This window comes from Rhizopus delemar, genomic scaffold (assembly GCF_000149305.1).
Source record: "Rhizopus delemar RA 99-880 supercont3.4 genomic scaffold, whole genome shotgun sequence".
Lineage (NCBI taxonomy): Eukaryota > Fungi > Mucoromycota > Mucoromycetes > Mucorales > Rhizopodaceae > Rhizopus > Rhizopus delemar.
In genome coordinates, this window is record NW_027137830.1 from 205,006 (window position 1) to 221,161 (window position 16,156).

The 16,156-nt window shown below is 34.8% G+C and overlaps 8 protein-coding genes across 8 annotated transcripts; 2 read left to right on the forward strand and 6 right to left on the reverse strand.

Annotated features, from left to right (window-relative positions):
• Nucleotides 1-972: 972 nt before the first annotated feature.
• RO3G_05600 (uncharacterized protein) lies at nt 973-2,789 on the reverse strand (the record flags this gene model as incomplete). The annotated part of the gene is made up of 3 exons (XM_067660190.1): nt 973-984; nt 1,087-2,614; nt 2,734-2,789. The coding sequence occupies 3 exons, from the start codon at nt 2,787-2,789 to the stop codon at nt 973-975; spliced, it is 1,596 nt and encodes a 531-aa protein (XP_067516291.1).
• A 569-nt stretch (nt 2,790-3,358) lies between these two features.
• RO3G_05601 (uncharacterized protein) lies at nt 3,359-4,946 on the reverse strand (the record flags this gene model as incomplete). Its single annotated transcript, XM_067660191.1, has 2 exons — nt 3,359-4,817; nt 4,870-4,946. The coding sequence occupies 2 exons, from the start codon at nt 4,944-4,946 to the stop codon at nt 3,359-3,361; spliced, it is 1,536 nt and encodes a 511-aa protein (XP_067516292.1).
• A 3,752-nt stretch (nt 4,947-8,698) lies between these two features.
• Nucleotides 8,699-8,923, forward strand: RO3G_05602 (uncharacterized protein; the record flags this gene model as incomplete). The annotated part of the gene is made up of 2 exons (XM_067660192.1): nt 8,699-8,765; nt 8,817-8,923. The coding sequence occupies 2 exons, from the start codon at nt 8,699-8,701 to the stop codon at nt 8,921-8,923; spliced, it is 174 nt and encodes a 57-aa protein (XP_067516293.1).
• A 503-nt stretch (nt 8,924-9,426) lies between these two features.
• RO3G_05603 (uncharacterized protein) lies at nt 9,427-9,765 on the forward strand (the record flags this gene model as incomplete). Its single annotated transcript, XM_067660193.1, has 1 exon — nt 9,427-9,765. One exon carries the CDS (start codon nt 9,427-9,429, stop codon nt 9,763-9,765), a length of 339 nt encoding a protein of 112 aa, XP_067516294.1.
• A 703-nt stretch (nt 9,766-10,468) lies between these two features.
• Nucleotides 10,469-11,350, reverse strand: RO3G_05604 (uncharacterized protein; the record flags this gene model as incomplete). The annotated part of the gene is made up of 4 exons (XM_067660194.1): nt 10,469-10,576; nt 10,636-10,778; nt 10,856-10,986; nt 11,157-11,350. The coding sequence occupies 4 exons, from the start codon at nt 11,348-11,350 to the stop codon at nt 10,469-10,471; spliced, it is 576 nt and encodes a 191-aa protein (XP_067516295.1).
• A 1,275-nt stretch (nt 11,351-12,625) lies between these two features.
• Nucleotides 12,626-12,784, reverse strand: RO3G_05605 (uncharacterized protein; the record flags this gene model as incomplete). Its single annotated transcript, XM_067660195.1, has 1 exon — nt 12,626-12,784. The coding sequence occupies one exon, from the start codon at nt 12,782-12,784 to the stop codon at nt 12,626-12,628; it is 159 nt and encodes a 52-aa protein (XP_067516296.1).
• A 572-nt stretch (nt 12,785-13,356) lies between these two features.
• On the reverse strand, nt 13,357-13,807 carry RO3G_05606 (uncharacterized protein; the record flags this gene model as incomplete). The annotated part of the gene is made up of 2 exons (XM_067660196.1): nt 13,357-13,649; nt 13,714-13,807. The coding sequence occupies 2 exons, from the start codon at nt 13,805-13,807 to the stop codon at nt 13,357-13,359; spliced, it is 387 nt and encodes a 128-aa protein (XP_067516297.1).
• A 1,336-nt stretch (nt 13,808-15,143) lies between these two features.
• RO3G_05607 (uncharacterized protein) lies at nt 15,144-15,494 on the reverse strand (the record flags this gene model as incomplete). The annotated part of the gene is made up of 2 exons (XM_067660197.1): nt 15,144-15,156; nt 15,235-15,494. The coding sequence occupies 2 exons, from the start codon at nt 15,492-15,494 to the stop codon at nt 15,144-15,146; spliced, it is 273 nt and encodes a 90-aa protein (XP_067516298.1).
• Between the last annotated feature and the right edge of the window lie 662 nt (nt 15,495-16,156).

The window sequence follows — 16,156 nt, forward strand, 5'->3', positions numbered from 1 at the left end:
ATGTTAAAGAACAATCAATTTTTGCATCATAATTGACCTGATAAGATAAAAAGTGATAAAACAGGGGTACGCGTCGTGTTCCAAGAAAAAAAGACATTAAAAAAGAGTGAATGGAAGACTTGTTTTGTTTATTCATCGTTTTTTTTTTCTTTTAATTTAAAAACATGCGTAAAAAGAAAAAGAAAAAACACCTATTGTCTCGCTACCTGGTCCTCTTCTTTCGCTATCTGGTCCTCTTCTTTCGCTATTTGCTCTTTCATTTATGGACATGGTCATACTCCCGGCTTCATTAAGCCTTTCTAAACAACAGTCAATTCTACACTGTAAACAAAATTCTTGCCGTTCTCTTCTGAAAAGGAAACAGAACTAGGCTGCAATCGATGATTGCTTTACTTTTCGGAGGTAAGCACTTTTATTCTTATTTTGTTTATGTCTTGATGACTGAGACTGACACATCATATACCCTATCAGTATACATCTACTAACACAAGACCTCTTTCAAAATAGCTTTTAAATAAAGGCGATCATTTAATTAGTTTTGCTAAAAGTCGTCTATTGGTAAGGAGGCGTAAGGAAGGTCAACAATAAAGATATAGAAGAGTAAATATTGAGAGCACAGCCTACTTTTACATTTTATGCATATACAGGATGTGCAAAATGAATGGGAATAAATTCAATGAGCAGCAAAAAATTGAACAGTTGAAAAATGATAAAAGAGTTGATAACAAAGTGTATATACCGAAACTTACAAGATTCATAGTTTAGTTGAATTTATGAAACTTTCTATAAAGAAATTGAAACATCAAATGAGTTTGGATTCAAAACTTATTATATCACCTTGCTCATCAGATATAAAACAATATATATAGTCATGAATCAGAAATACCGCATTTTCAAGGCTACTTGGAATATTAAAAAGAGTCAACTGAATAATGTGGACTCTTTTTGTGATGTGCGTGTAGCATTGTCATATCACAGAATATACTAAAGGAATATATAGCTTATGGAGCTATTCTTTCTTTATTGAATTGTTTTTTTAAAGCTTTTTCTTGGAATTTTTACATTATCCAAATAAATATCGCTTACTGATTTACAGCGAATGGTAATTACTCCAATAGACGGAACATAATTTCCAGGCATAACTTCAGTCGTGTAAAGACTATATAAACTATTCAATTCATCAAGCTGACCATCATCTTGAACAACACTATATTGCGGGTAAGCAAACGAATGGCTTAATCCTGAGATGTGACACCAAGCAACCTTGCTCTCTCTCGTGCTCTCACATGCCACCTTGCTTATGTGTCTACTCGCCAGCGAGTATTCATTGGGGTCAACATGAAGCAGCTTGATGGCTACATACTCGATTGTTTCTGCAAGTCCAGTATAGATTAAAAAGGAGCTAAGATAAAGTTTCTCAAAACGACTGTAAGGCATATCGAGTACACAATAGTTGTTGGTGTATGAGGGTATAGAGATTGGGACATTAAGTTTTGCTTTCGTCACTTCACATCTTCTGAAACCCATCTGTTTCAATCGAGGACAACAAAGGCTAAGATAGGAAAAGACAAGCTGATGATTCTGCACTCTTGATTGGATGAGGCTTAGAGAACAAAGAGAAAAAGTGCTGAAGTTGCTGTGTAAGACTTGAATCTCTGCTCCAACCAAGGAGAGCTCTTGCAGTTGAGGCATGTTTTCCAAAAAGTGATCCATCAAGAAGGGCGTGAATGGGTATTGATCCATGAGACCTTTGGAAAGTGAAAGTTCAAGCGATACCAGCTGTCGACACTGAAACAGGTTGAGTGTCACGCCCGACCAGCCAGGTGTTTGTTCCCACACTCGTAATCGCAAAAATCGCAGCTGCCTTAATCCAAAGGCTGCGATGATCAATAAAAACTGACATGACTCAATAGCCTGATAGGTCTTGAAGTCAATATAGAGATTCTCAACTGGACAAGTAGGTGCTTTCAACTCCAGTGCTAAACCTTTTGAGAGTAGCTGTGGGGCATTTCTTCCTCCGATGGTCAGCGATTTCATGAAACGCAAGCTTCGTATTAAATTCACAAGGGCTTGCTGCCACATCCATTTTGTACCAAATCGACTAGTAGCAAGTTGATTTATGCTAAGGTCTTGTAAATGAGGGTAATTGCTCTGTATAAACTCAAACCATTTAATAGAGTCTATGTGACCCTGAATTATTAATGATTTCAGGCTCGATTTTTCTGCAAAATCTGAAAGTATATTTGAATCATAAACAGAAGCAGGAGGTTCATGTCTTGAAGGATTTGTGCGTATGAATTCCAAGGTGTGAAGTTTGGGTAAGGCTGTGTGAATGTTTTGCAATAGTTTACTGATATTTAATCTACTTTGAGTATTTTTAAAGAGGATTTCGACAACAAGGTGTTCTATAGTGGGTATAAGATACAAAAATGAAGTTAACTCATCCTCTTGTTGAGAAGAATAGCAGTAATTGATATTTAAATAAGTAAGACAAGAACCAAAGATAGACGTAAAAGGAGAATACAAAAAGGTGGAATGCTGTATTGGAGAACACCGTATGATATATTTCCACTGCTTCATTTCTGCTGTCAACTGAAGATGCTTCCACTGGGACCTATCAAATTCGAATATTTCTAATTGTGGGCACAGGTCATTTAACAGCACCAATTGTTTTTGAGTTATATTAATATGTTTTACGTAGTATGGATCATCCAAATCTTCCAAAAAGTCTACTGTTTCATTATATTGAATAATGTTGTGAAGATATAATGCCTTAACCAGATGACCATTGTGATATTCCTCTTTTAAGCTTTTTGAAAAACACAAAGAATCAATCAGTTTTTTAAATTGTGTGTCGGAATAGATATTGATCACTCGATACAACACTCTTTGAAAAGCATGATACCAAAACCGATTCACATAAAGACAGTTATAACAGTCTTGAAATGATAAATAAGCTGATATTTGATGTAAAAATTCTGGAGGAAGTCTATTATTTGACTTCTTCATCTAATAAAAATTAAGAAGAAATAAAAAAAAAAGAAAGAAAAGGGGGAGAAGGTGAGAATAAAAGGAGTTTTTTTTTTGGGGGGAATTCATAACTTTTATGTGTACTACTCTATTTTTTTTTATGTCAACATCAAGCCATTTTTGTAGAAATTGGATTATATAAAAATATGTGTTTATTTTATGGTAATAATAATAAAAAGGTATAAATATATTAGAGTTACTCTATAAAAGTAATAATAGTGGAAGGGGAATACTCTATAATCTATTTTAAATAAAAAAAAAGAAGGACGTTTTAAATGTTTAAAATGGGTATATAATTCTATATATACACATCTATTGCTCAGCTAAACTAAATCTCAACAGGTTTACAACCACGTGGCTTCATAAAGGATGCCATTCTCTTTACAAAGTTATGATTTGATGTGTCCTCACTGCTGTAAATATTTTTACTCTTTTCATATTCAATCGATAATGAATTACGAGTGAATTCCTTTGCAGATGATATTCTTCTCACTTGCTTTGCTGGTACTGCTGTTTTTGATTTTAGGCCACCACCAAGCTTTATAAATGCCGATTTTGATTTCTTTAAACTAGGTCTTTTATCAGAATCATTGATATCATCATAGATGGATTGAAATGTCTGATTACTTTTCCTTTTTGACATTGTCTTTTCCATGACAACCGCAGATTTTCTCTTCTTTTTGGTGCGAACTTTTGGCTTTTTACTGTTGTAAATAAACTCTTCCTGACTTACAGGGTTTATGCCTGGTGAATTAGGTGGTTCAGGTAATGGCTTATCTCTTATTGAAAATTTCTCTGGCTCACTCAAGCCAGTGATACTTGTATTCTTGAGCATATTGTTTGTATCACTTGAATGGGTTGCATTGTTATTATCTACTTGCTGCTTTTTATTACCTCCAGTAACAAGTGAAGCTAATCTAAGAATTGATTTTTTTTTAGATAAAGCTTTTTCTGAAGATGAATCCATGCTGCTTTGAATAGAGGAAGAGCGTATCAAGGGCTGCTGTACGTTGTAATCGTCTGTTGTACGAGATCTAGCTGGAATTTTTGTCTTGTTTTGTTCTTGTCGGTGTTTTAAGGATGACGATCGTTTAGGCACAGACTGTATGACTGTAGAAGTCTGTTTCTGTTGATTGTACAGCTTTTGGTTCAAGTGAGATTTCATAGCGGAGTGTTCGAACGCGATTTTTTCAAATGCAGGTAATAAGCTTGTCAACATATCTTGAGAAGGTCGGCGTTGATATATTACTTTATTTGTAGGCTTGAATGGCAATTCAGGTAATTTAGGCGCTGTATCAATTTTAATATCTACGGCAAAATCCATATCAAATAAGCTCATGATTTCATTTGCTAGGTTCTGCGATACAACACTTGAAGTCACCCCTGTGTCACTTGTCCAACTCAATCTATTCTTGTTTCCACTGAATCCACTCTTTCTTCTGGCCTGTTTAGCCACATCATCTACTGGGCTGGCTGGTAAGGGTTTATCTGATAAAGGATATGGTCCTCGTGCTTCTAAGGACTCGGCGGAAATTGTTGTATTAGGCTGTGAAAAGATAGAAGAACAAGATGAACCAGTTGAATATGTCTTTTTTGATTCCTCATCCTCTTCTTGCTCTTCTTCTTGCTCTTCTTCCTGCTCTTCTTTTACTGCCCACATATCTTCTTTTTCAACTTTATTATCTTCATCATGTGGTATGATATTCGTATCTCTAAATGCTTCTATCGTTTGTGCATATTGAGCAAATATTTCTTCTAAACCTTCTTGTGTCATTTCTTCCAGTGATCTGTGAAAGTATTTAGTTTAACTATAAATAAGCCTTAATTATATCAATTTACTCTGCTGTAAAAAATTGCCAACGAGTCATTTGTTGTAAATATTCGGGTGGTGTAATTGAGTAGACATTTTCAAGCATATTTTTCACTATCGCTGTCTTTCTTAAAGAATGTAGATTTGGAGGAGCAAAGGTAAGTTGTGCAAGCTTAAAGTTGGATATCGCAGCCAGTTGAATTGGATTGTACGAAAATGCATTTTGTTTAATTAATAAACATTTATCTTTTATTTGTGTAGCTGGAGGCCTGGGGAGAAAAGGAGGAGGAAAAAAAAATTCCGTTGAAAGTTTTCGATATAATAATCATGGTTGCACATGCAACACAGAATACAGATTCAATGGTTATTCACGGTTTTTTTTTTTTTTTTTTTTTTTTTTTATTATTATTATTATTCCTAAAGCTTATAAAATAATGATGACAAACATAATGTTATTACTTGTAATTTATCTAAACAATCATTACACAAACACACAGCATTACATTTGCTAAAAAGTTTCCTTACGGCTTTTCAATTAAAAAGTACTTTTTTTTTTTGGTAACACATCAAGCTTTTTCGGTTACTCCTTTTATGAAATAAAATAAAATAAAAAATAATAATCTCCTTACCATTCTGTTAAACCAATGAATAAGAACTTGTTTAATACAGACCAATGTACCAAAAAGGAAATGATATGGTCTGAGGTCATCGTTCAATTAGCTTTTAAACAGTTTGAGTGCGTCAACTAGCGGACTAAATGATCTAGGCACACTACTATGTTTTTAAGTAAACAATAAAATTAAAAGTGTTTCACAACCAATTGAACATAGACAGCTATTGATTTATTTGTATCTAATTCGTCATTGAGATCCAGTGAGATCAGAGAGATTACTTTAATGTTTGTAAAAACACATCTTATCTTGTAGTTCAAGCCAAAGATTTGCTTTTGCTGAGAATATCTATGTCAGTTATACAGACTGTATTTAGTCCTAAAGTGATCTGAATACATTCTTTGCAACCAATATCATCCATTGTTTACGTTTATTCTCAATTTAAAACTAATGTTATTTGCCTTCTTCATCTATACGCCAGGTAAAATAACTTGCATTTGGCATTCATACAGCATTTACAGTATAAGGAAATAAGGTACCTTCAATTGTCATGTGCCTGTATAGAAGAGCTGTGCCTAAAGAAAGCTCTTATTAAAAGTACGAGATTGACACATTTAAGCTCAATAAACCCAGTCAAGAGTCTAGAAAGTAGCAGAATGTTTATGATTTACATTTGATAAAATAAAATTAAGTTTATGTCGAAGCTTTCAAAAGCAGCTTGGATCATTTCATTAGACCCTTTCTTTTTTTAAATCATAAATGAGTATTCATTTTGCCAAGAATAGCAAACGGACTATAAGGGATTTCGTCAGCAAGAAAGCTTTGTATTTCTTGGCTTGAATTGAAAAAATGCCTTTTTTTTCTTAGATGGAAACTCTACCACGTGGGAATATGTCATGGTAACGTATACTTGAAAAAGGGTCATATTTGATTTTGGGATTTTCTTGCTAGTGAATTACACTAAAAAGAAATCTTGTACCACTCAAATATGACACCATGCGATTCGCGACCGATTCGAACAAAATTATTAATGAGAACAGGACTTTGAATGAAAACTGATGCAGTGATGATAAAAAATGATATAATGAAACTGATTCGCTTTGATGTTTATTTTTAGAAAACATGTCGTTCGTACACCTAATAAAACGCGTCTCTTGTTATGATTTTGAAGGAAGACTATACTATTTAATCTTGCGGATAAACTGATTTTCCGTTTGATGGTTTACCTCTTTTTTTTTTGTGATGTTTAATTTTTTAGGAAAATAGAAATTTGAGTACATTCGAAATAAGCATGAGCTTATTAAAGGCACATTACCTTCCCGAGATTCTCAACATAGGTTTGATTTTTATTATTCCGCAACTTAGTTTCGACTTTTAATATTCAAAATTTTGAAAAATAACCGTAGTCTTTACTTGAAACTAAGTGTAATTTCTGCATAATATTTAAACCACGACGGAATTGTTCTTTTTTATAAACACTGCGTGCACATTGGAGTTCTGCTGTTGATGACTTTCTTTTCATCAATAAACAACTGATCACTAGTGTTATGTCGCAGTTTGCTACCCTTAAAGAGGAAAAGCTCGATCTTAACTAGCATGCTCAATCGCTTACACTCCATTTCTTTTGGTTTACACCGCTTTAAGACGTGTCGCCTATTATATTTATGAACTAAAATACAGTTTTGAAAAAAATTAATTGTATTTTTTGAGAAAGGCTTGGTGGTTATATTGAAAAAAAAGAAACGTAATTGGAATTTCGTTCAAACTTTACAATGAAAAACTAGGAAAGTGTAGCTATACTGTATAAATAAAAATGCATAGGGTTGACTTTCCTAATAAAATCGAACTGTGCAAACTGATGTTATTCTAAAGCAAATACTGTGGGACTATTAAGAAAATCTATATAGCATGCTTAGAATTATCTATCTATTGACATGATTTTCTCTGAATTCATATGTTGTTATTTCAAATAGTTTAAAATATAATCGTTTAGTTTTTTTAATTTTTTTTTGTCTCGATCACTTCAATAACAGCCTAAATTCTCTTTAAAGGATATTAGAAACATGCTGTTTCTACCAGCAAGATTGCTTTTTTAACAAATGTTTAAAGTCTATATTCATATGAAGTTGATGTAATACCAAATATATTTTTTAAAAAAAATATTTTTCTATTTCTGTCTCGATGTCCCAACCTTCCACTACTGAAAAACATATTTTGACAAAGTAGTATAGCTGGATAACCCAAACGGTTCACCAGTAAGTGGCTTGCTTGAGATATGGCCGTTTGGAGCCCATTTGGAAATCAGGGAGTCATGCTCGACAATATTGCTTATGCTGAACTTAGACTATTTCATTCCAGAATTTAGTATTGAAAGACTGTAATCCTTTTCTTTGGAGTCGCTCCGAGCAAACCGCTTCAGGCCCATTATGTGTATACACAAAACAACCATGCTGCTGCCTATCCAATTTACCGAAAGATTCGACTATCGTCTTATTTCGGGAACCAGCTTGCTGATCATCCCTTAATTGCTAACTTAAGACAGAAGTTTAGTGGTGATGGTACCTTTATGATAGGAAACTGGTCTGTTCCAGGTTCCAGGCTGCATGAACCAAACCTTGGTGTGTGGTTTTGAATATTAATTTAGAAGAATGACTTCCGTGTTCTCCTGATTGATGAATTCCTAACAAGTAAATATTATCCACACTGTGAAGAAAAGACCCTAGAGACTTTTCGAATGGCACCAAGCCCTTATTCCTATAAAATACAAACCCTCTCTCAAGGTATTAGACACGGCCTATTAAGTTGTACAAATCAACTGCCAAGTGCCTGTAGTTAATATCAATGAGAGTAACGCCAATAACAAACATTTCCGCCTCTGGAATTACGATCTAGCTGTTTGTCTCAACGTGTTGCATATTGCTAGTTCACTTCGTGAAAATGGTCAGATTCCCGAAAGGCTCACACATGATATTCCTCGACAGCCAAGGCCTAGAGTGCATATTGACAACGCACAAGTTCAACGTCCACCACGCTGTCCCAGAAACCAATAATTTCTACTAAACAGCTATCACTGTTCAACATCTGGATACACTGTGTAAATGATGAGTATAATAGTAGCTTTTGAATTTTAACTCATCTTTTCCTTTTTATTATTATTTTCATCATTATGCATATATTGATCATTCTTACTTTCATGCAAGTACAGTCACCCCAAATTAATTATGGGACATCAACACATTAAAAAAAAATGTCTGCTCAAATCTCCAAAGACTGCACCCGACATTTAATTATATCTGAAGATGAAACAAAAGAAAGTAAAGCATGGGGGGTTTTTTATCTTCTTAGAACACATCATACAATTAAAGAGATTGCAGACCTTGTTGGCTTGAACAAGTCCACTGTACAAAATATAAAAACCAGAATTGATGACTATGACAGCCCTTTACCTCACAGGCAATTGGGCGACCATTGAAAATAAATGAAAGAACTGATGGGCACTTGAAGAGGATAATTAGAGAGGATCATTTTGCCTCATTTAAAGAAATAAATGTGGAATTAGCAAAGCTAGATGTTTTTGTTAATATAGAAACTCTTCGATCGTATGTCGATCGACTTGCCTTTAAATCGTACAGAGCAGCTCACAAGCCTAGATTGACTGCAAGACACCGCAAAAGTAGGCTTCGCTAGGCGAAGGAACATCTCAATTGGACCGAAGACCAATGAAGAAGTGTTGTCTGGTCTGATGAGTCGCGCTTTTGTATGAAAGGCAGTAAACGCGATAAAAAAGTACTCAGGAAGGAAGGAGAGCATTATGATGAGAGAAATATAATATCCACAGTCAAGTGGGGTGGCGGTGGTGCTATGGTTTGGGGAGGAGGTTTCGGACCTTTGGAAATTATTGATACTAATTCCGTAGACTAAGAAACATATATCAATATTTTGGCCAATAGGTTCCGTCCGTGGTTTACAAATGTCATGTTGCATCAGGAGAGGGATTTTATCTTTCAAGAGGAGGGTGCTTCCTGTCATACAGGTGGTTATGCTCGATGGTGGAAGGAGACCCACCAAATCAGGAGTTTTGAGTACTGGCCTGCTCAAAGCCCTGATTTGAACCCCATTGAGCATATACGCCATGCTCTTGAAAGGCGAATTGAGAGAAAAAGATCGTCGATCAAAAACTTGGAGCAATTGATGGTGGCTCTACGAGAAGAGTGGGAAAGAATGAATGATGAGTTTGCGGACCGATTAGTTCGAAGTATGAAGAGACGGTGTGAAGCAGTTATCAAAGCTAAAGGCGGCGCAACAGAATACTGAGAATCATTTTATGAGTATATTCTTAAAATAAACATATGAATCTTTCTTTTCTCAAAACTTGAAATCCTAAGCTTAAGTATACACGTATTAATTGGTCTTGGAACTTTTCGGCGGAAGACCCAAAAACTTTTTTTAAAAAAACAAAATCACTTCTAAATTTTAATCACATCGAAGAACACCTCAAGTCTGACAGAGTCTGACAGTCCATACACTGTTTATTTGGAAAAGACATATCAATAGTAACTCTTTTTTCAATATCTTCCATTCACTGCACTTAAGGTCACAGTACAATATGCTATCCTAATCAGTAATACTCCTGACCTTCTTATGTATCATTCAGCTGTTGCGTTACAATCCATTTCTTCTAACACTCTTGTGCAGCGGTTGCTGATTATACTTTTGATTTTAATACTACTCTGACACAAATGAGCAGCCGACCTTTTTCTTCTATAACATATCCGTCACCAACATCCAAACACTTAGGTACCTGTCCTGCTTCATACGCTGGTTGTTCCTTCTCTTCCTCTCAATGATTACTAGATAATTTCGCTTCAATTCCTCAACCATCTAATAACTGTGCTCTCTGTAATTCAATTAAGGTCAATGAGTGTCATATCTTTTTATAATCTGAAACTGACAGTTATTTCTTCATTAATGAGTCCCCACTTAAAAGCTCTTAAAAGTTTGAACATAATATTTTTTTTTATTTAGTGGTCTCTGTGACAAATGATGGCTTCATGAATTTAATCTCATCTGAAGCACTCTTCATGCTCCTTTCGTTGTACCTTGTTTGCAACTTGACCAGCTCCTCCTACAAGGCAATTTAAAGATGTTAGTGCTTTTGTCATATCGCTGTAAGTCATTACATACGGCAACCTCAGCAAGGGTTTCCGCTATTCTTGGTATGTTCAACAATTCGTGCTTTTCTTGTGGAAGAGTGAGCCTTCTAATTGTTATTGGCAAGTATATTCCTTCTTCTACAAGCGTCATTTTGATGAAAGAGCCATTAAATCCTATTATAGTTGTAGAAAAGAAAAACTTGTAACTGTGGTCAGATGATTGCTTATTTATATTCAAACTTGAAGTTTACCTTCGCAGAGCAACCCGTATGCAACAGGGGTTTTCATGTTGATTTTTAATTGCTCGTCAGTGGAGTTTTTCAATTGTTTGAGCAGCTTTACGTAATCGCTCTCCTCTTGGTAGTTGCTGGTGGTATCTGGTCTTTTTACTTCTACAAAGAAGAAGAATATAACTCTTTTCCTGCTTTTTATCCCCAACATAAAGTCTGGCCTCTTTCCATTTCCTTCAACTCCGTCAATCCTGTTTATCAACATTGGAAAGTGATTAGTACAGGGTTGAAAATAAGCATACATTCAGCTATACATTCTTACATTGAGTAGACAATGTTCTCGTCACAATTGTTCAGAAGTACTTCATTGATATAAGGCATCAAGTATTTATCTGTAAATGTTGCTTCCGTATTATCTTTAGCATGGGCTCTTCTTAAAAGAAGGCCTAAGCATATGTTTTTAATGTTTTTATCAACTTTGCTGGTTGGATTAAACATGATGCTTTCAATATCCATGTTAGCGTCGATTGCCTATGGATTAGAAGAACGCATGTAAGTTAATATTGCTACCATGCTTACTGATTGACTAGTATGTATAATAACTTACATCGACTAACGACTTGCAATAGATAATTGCATCATTGGATGCTTTGTTGATGTTGTTGTTAGTGTAGCCTAAGCTGTACAGTGGTATTTGGATGTTTTTTATATACTCCGTTATACAACGGCTATTGTCAAATTTGTCGACTGGAAATATGTGCGACAGAGAGCTATTTTTTGTCAGTCTTTATCTTTTACACAAGGTTCTCTCAAACTCACAGGATTCTGATGCTATTCAAATTATTTGAACTTTCAGCAATATTAATGTTCCTATATCTGAAACGATGAAGGAGCTTGGTAATATTCAAATCATCGATCACCAACTAAATATCAAATTAATAAGTTGACATTAACATGGATGAATTGAACTTACAAAGCTTTTTGGTGACCATTCTTTTTGACCATTGACAGTTGCTAATTTGTATGTTTAGTTTCACTATACGGTGAAGTTATAACAGAAACCAATTAATAGAAGACTGTAAAAGACTATTAATGTACAATAACAACAAAATCAACAATGAGACTAGTTCTTGACTTCAATTGCTTGAACGTGCAGAATAATATGTTCGGCAGCCAAAATTAAATTTAGCGGGAAGAAAAGGTGTTTTTTTTATTACTTCACATCAATCGATGCTTTAAATAACAAATTAAAAGAAAGGTAAGTGGGGAAATATACCATTGTGAAGAGTATTCTGATGATTTTGATTAATAAAGTAAATGATGTATCAATTGAGTATCCATTTTCATATTGATTCTTTTGGTGTTCTTTTCTTGTTTAATGTGCTGGCACATTGGGTGAACAATGCGTCCAGAGATCGTCTTCTTGAATGTATCCTGTGAGGGGAGAAAATAAAATAATGTCGGCCAATTGTGACTTGCATTCATGCAATACCCAATGTGGTCAAGCTGATTATTTTCCTTTCCTCTTATTTTCTTTACATTCTTTTAATAACGTCTGTTAGAGTTATCCAACCACACCGAAAAGCATACCATTGGAATCGCCATGAAAAGAAGCATTGTTTGAATACAAAATAAGCTTTAAAAATAAAAAAGGAATCAAAGGCGACTTCTGACCAAAATACGTCTTCGTCACCATCACCTTAGAAGTAGTTTAATTGCTTCTTTCTTTTTATCTCTAGAAGAAAAATTGAAGAGTCACTGGAGGAAGAATTACCTATTGATTACAAACAATTAGATTTCGGATAAGTAAGGCTCCTTTTGAGCAAAGAGAAGCATAGCAAGTGTAATAAACAGCGTACTCCTTTCAAGTACAGTTTTCTTGAATTTTAAATATGATATTAGTTCTGCTTCGTTAGCGGCTTGGATAGTGTTCTCTAATTTTTTAGACATACTAAATAATGTAATAAAAGCAAAATGAATACGCATGTGTACGCGTGATTATATTTTTACGCTTCAGCTTTGTATCACTGATTTTATCCAATCAAACTTGCTCAATGGTCTATTGGTTCCTGAATCATTTTTCCTTTTTTGGATCCAGAATATTGGGATATGACTGAAGTTTTTTTATACGAGCCGATATGCTAGCATTTATTAAAAATAAGGAATCATGTTACAATAAGCTATGAACTTTTGCAAAAAAAGAAATATGAATCACAAATTAAATAAACTAAAGCAAAAATAAGGCTCATGCTTTCATATAAGATCGAATAAGGAAGATTTTTATCTAGTCACTCAAATTCTTTTCTCGCCAATCTAGAATTTCTTAGCTCAATCAAAACTTCTAGTTACCATTCAATTTTTTGGAAAGTGGCACGAGTGTTTTTATATATAATGATGAATATTGTAAGGAATGTAGTTTTTTCTTTTTTGAAAAAAAAAAAACAAATGGGGTATGAGTATGGAGGGAGGGAGGGAGGGAGAGTTAAATATAAACGAGTAAATGTTTGTTCATGGTGACCAAGTTATTGTTCAATAGAATCACTACTTCTTCTTTTTCTCTTACATCCTTCACCAGTAAAACTAGGAAGAATTGTCTTGCACTGTTCAAGATCAACGTCGATATCCACTGGCTTTTGTTTGACGAGCTTGTTAGTGCCCTCCATCATTACTCTGGACTTGTAAACAGCTGTTAATATTGGCAACAATGCATTACAAATATCATCTGCTTCTTCTGGTAAATCAATAGTTCTTTTACGGTTGATACGACAGACATAACCGGCAGGTGAGTCACATAATACGATTGTAAAACTTGTGTCTGTAAGTACAAGATAAAAATATTAGCAACAAAAAGCGTAAAGTATATCTATGATTTTACTTACCAAAAAGTAAAAAACCAACAAGGGCTAATTCACGCAGGGAATCAGGAGATTTCTGATATAATGAATAAATCATGTCTTTTAACACTTTGGTCATTTTAAGACCATCATAGAGCTCTTTTGTTTGATCCTCACTTCTACCGCATTCACAACATCCGTATTCAAGAAGTTGCCGATAAAAAATTAAACTCAGTTTTCTATCCATTGATTTTCATTCCATCCTTTCAATACTGGCCAAGTGTAATGAGTTGTTTCGTCAATCCAGAGAGAAGAGAGAGAGAAAGAACCAGACAGGAACTAAGAAGCTTGAATGGACAACTAAAAGAGGACAAGAGAGGGTGGCGTTAAGGGCTTGAAGGTGTGAACTGCAAATAGGGCTTACGATAGTTGATAAGTAGGAACGAGGCAAAGATAAGTAGGATAGGAATAGACGAACAGTCTGATAGAGAGAATGATACTTGGAAGCCCACAGAAAATCTGACAAACTGCCTGGACGTCATACGTGACTTTCATCTTACCTATCCAAACAAACCATGTGGCCAGCAAAATTTACTTCCTTCCTCTCTTACTTATCAGCATGTTGAAAATCCAACACCACTACGCCGATCTTGTAGAACGCGATCACAAAGGAGGAGGTAATGTCATGACCTTATCGGTCCTTAGGGTACATTCCTTTAATTATAAACAAAGCCCTCAATTTAATAAGAATCATATTTTACATTCCATATAATGATAGTATAAACACCCACTTATTTTTATTCATAAAATATCAGTCAATTATCAAGTATCGTTCTCTCTATCAGACTGTTCGTCTATTCCTATCCTACTTATCTTTGCCTCGTTCCTACTTATCAACTATCGTAAGCCCTATTTGCAGTTCACACCTTCAAGCCCTTAACGCCACCCTCTCTTGTCCTCTTTTAGTTGTCCATTCAAGCTTCTTAGTTCCTGTCTGGTTCTTTCTCTCTCTCTTCTCTCTGGATTGACGAAACAACTCATTACACCAAAGTTCTATTCGTATTTATACTAGCTGATGATCTTGTTTCTTCAAAAGAAAAAAAAAAGTATATAATCATAAATAAAATTAGGCTAGAAGCACATCCTGTATCCACTCCCTACACGTGATCTTGGAATCATCAAAAACCGTATTGATAAACCTCCATACACATCTCTTCATGTCCCCTTCTACCTGATCGGTAAGTGGTAAATAACACCATTTGAATAGCGTGAAATAATCCAGAAGGGTATTTCTTACTCATTCACAGGCAGGGCATGTTTATTCTTCGTCCAACTTTTTTAAGGAGACAGCATCGCTTGATTCTTTGAGTGAATCTAGGTATGTTTGTAATAGTACAGGTAAATCGCGAAACTATTTATTATCGTAGCTTTTTATTTCAAAAAGCTCTTCTTCCGTAAATTGTTTCTTCCATATTTTATCGCTTGTATCTAAAACTAAAGAATGTACGGGACTAATACAAAGTTAATATCATCTCATTGACTTCAGTGATCTTTAAGGATCCTTACTGTTCGTAGTTGCATCCAACGGCAAACCCCTTCATCCTCTCTTCCACTATAGTTCCTGTAGATAATTTCCAGCATTTATCTAACTCCAAGTCCTCAAACATTTGTGTGATTTTGATTTTATCAATTTCATGCAGCTTTATTTGCTTTTTGCTGATATTGGTTGAGCTGGTTGTACTGGTAGTTTCTGTAAACGAATCAGCGTATTCTGTTGTAACTGATGGTGTATGCTGAGCTTCGCTAATACGATTATAAAAATTCATACTTGGGTCAAGAGGTGGATAAACGATCCCCAATCGTTTATCATGAATGAGAAATGCAATCTTTTCCCAGTTTGGGCGGCTTTTGTTCTGAAAAGTGTCAGTAAATTTGTATACAAAATGCTATAATCACTAACTTTCTCGCTTATATGTCATCTCAGAATGCATTCAGTTGAGTTCTCTATACATTGAAAATGCAGTAAGTTGATGGATGATCGCATTTTTAGTTTAAATAAAGTTGAACTTTACTATGATAAACATTGCAAAACAATTTCAACTACATCGCTGAATTTTCTGACATAAGAAAATATTCATTTACGCAGTTGACAGAGTCATCATGGATTTTGAAGTGCATGGAGTGATATCTGTAATCACAAGCTACCTAGTGGGTGGCAGCTACCATTTTCTGGTAAGGTAAAAATCTAGCTTTGCTAGTAGTCTTGTACTTATACTGAAGAAAGCGGTAATTTTTAAGTTAAATGCCTTTAATAATACTGATAAATACGCTTCGGCGCATTCTGAAGCGGCAACAAAAAGTTTTTTTTGTCGTAGGCTGGTGATTATAAGAAGCCATCTGCAATGAAACGAAGATGATCCCCGATACAATCTCGTTGACAACTTTATGACCAGAAAGTGACCTGACATAGTAGGTTTCTTCGTCATAG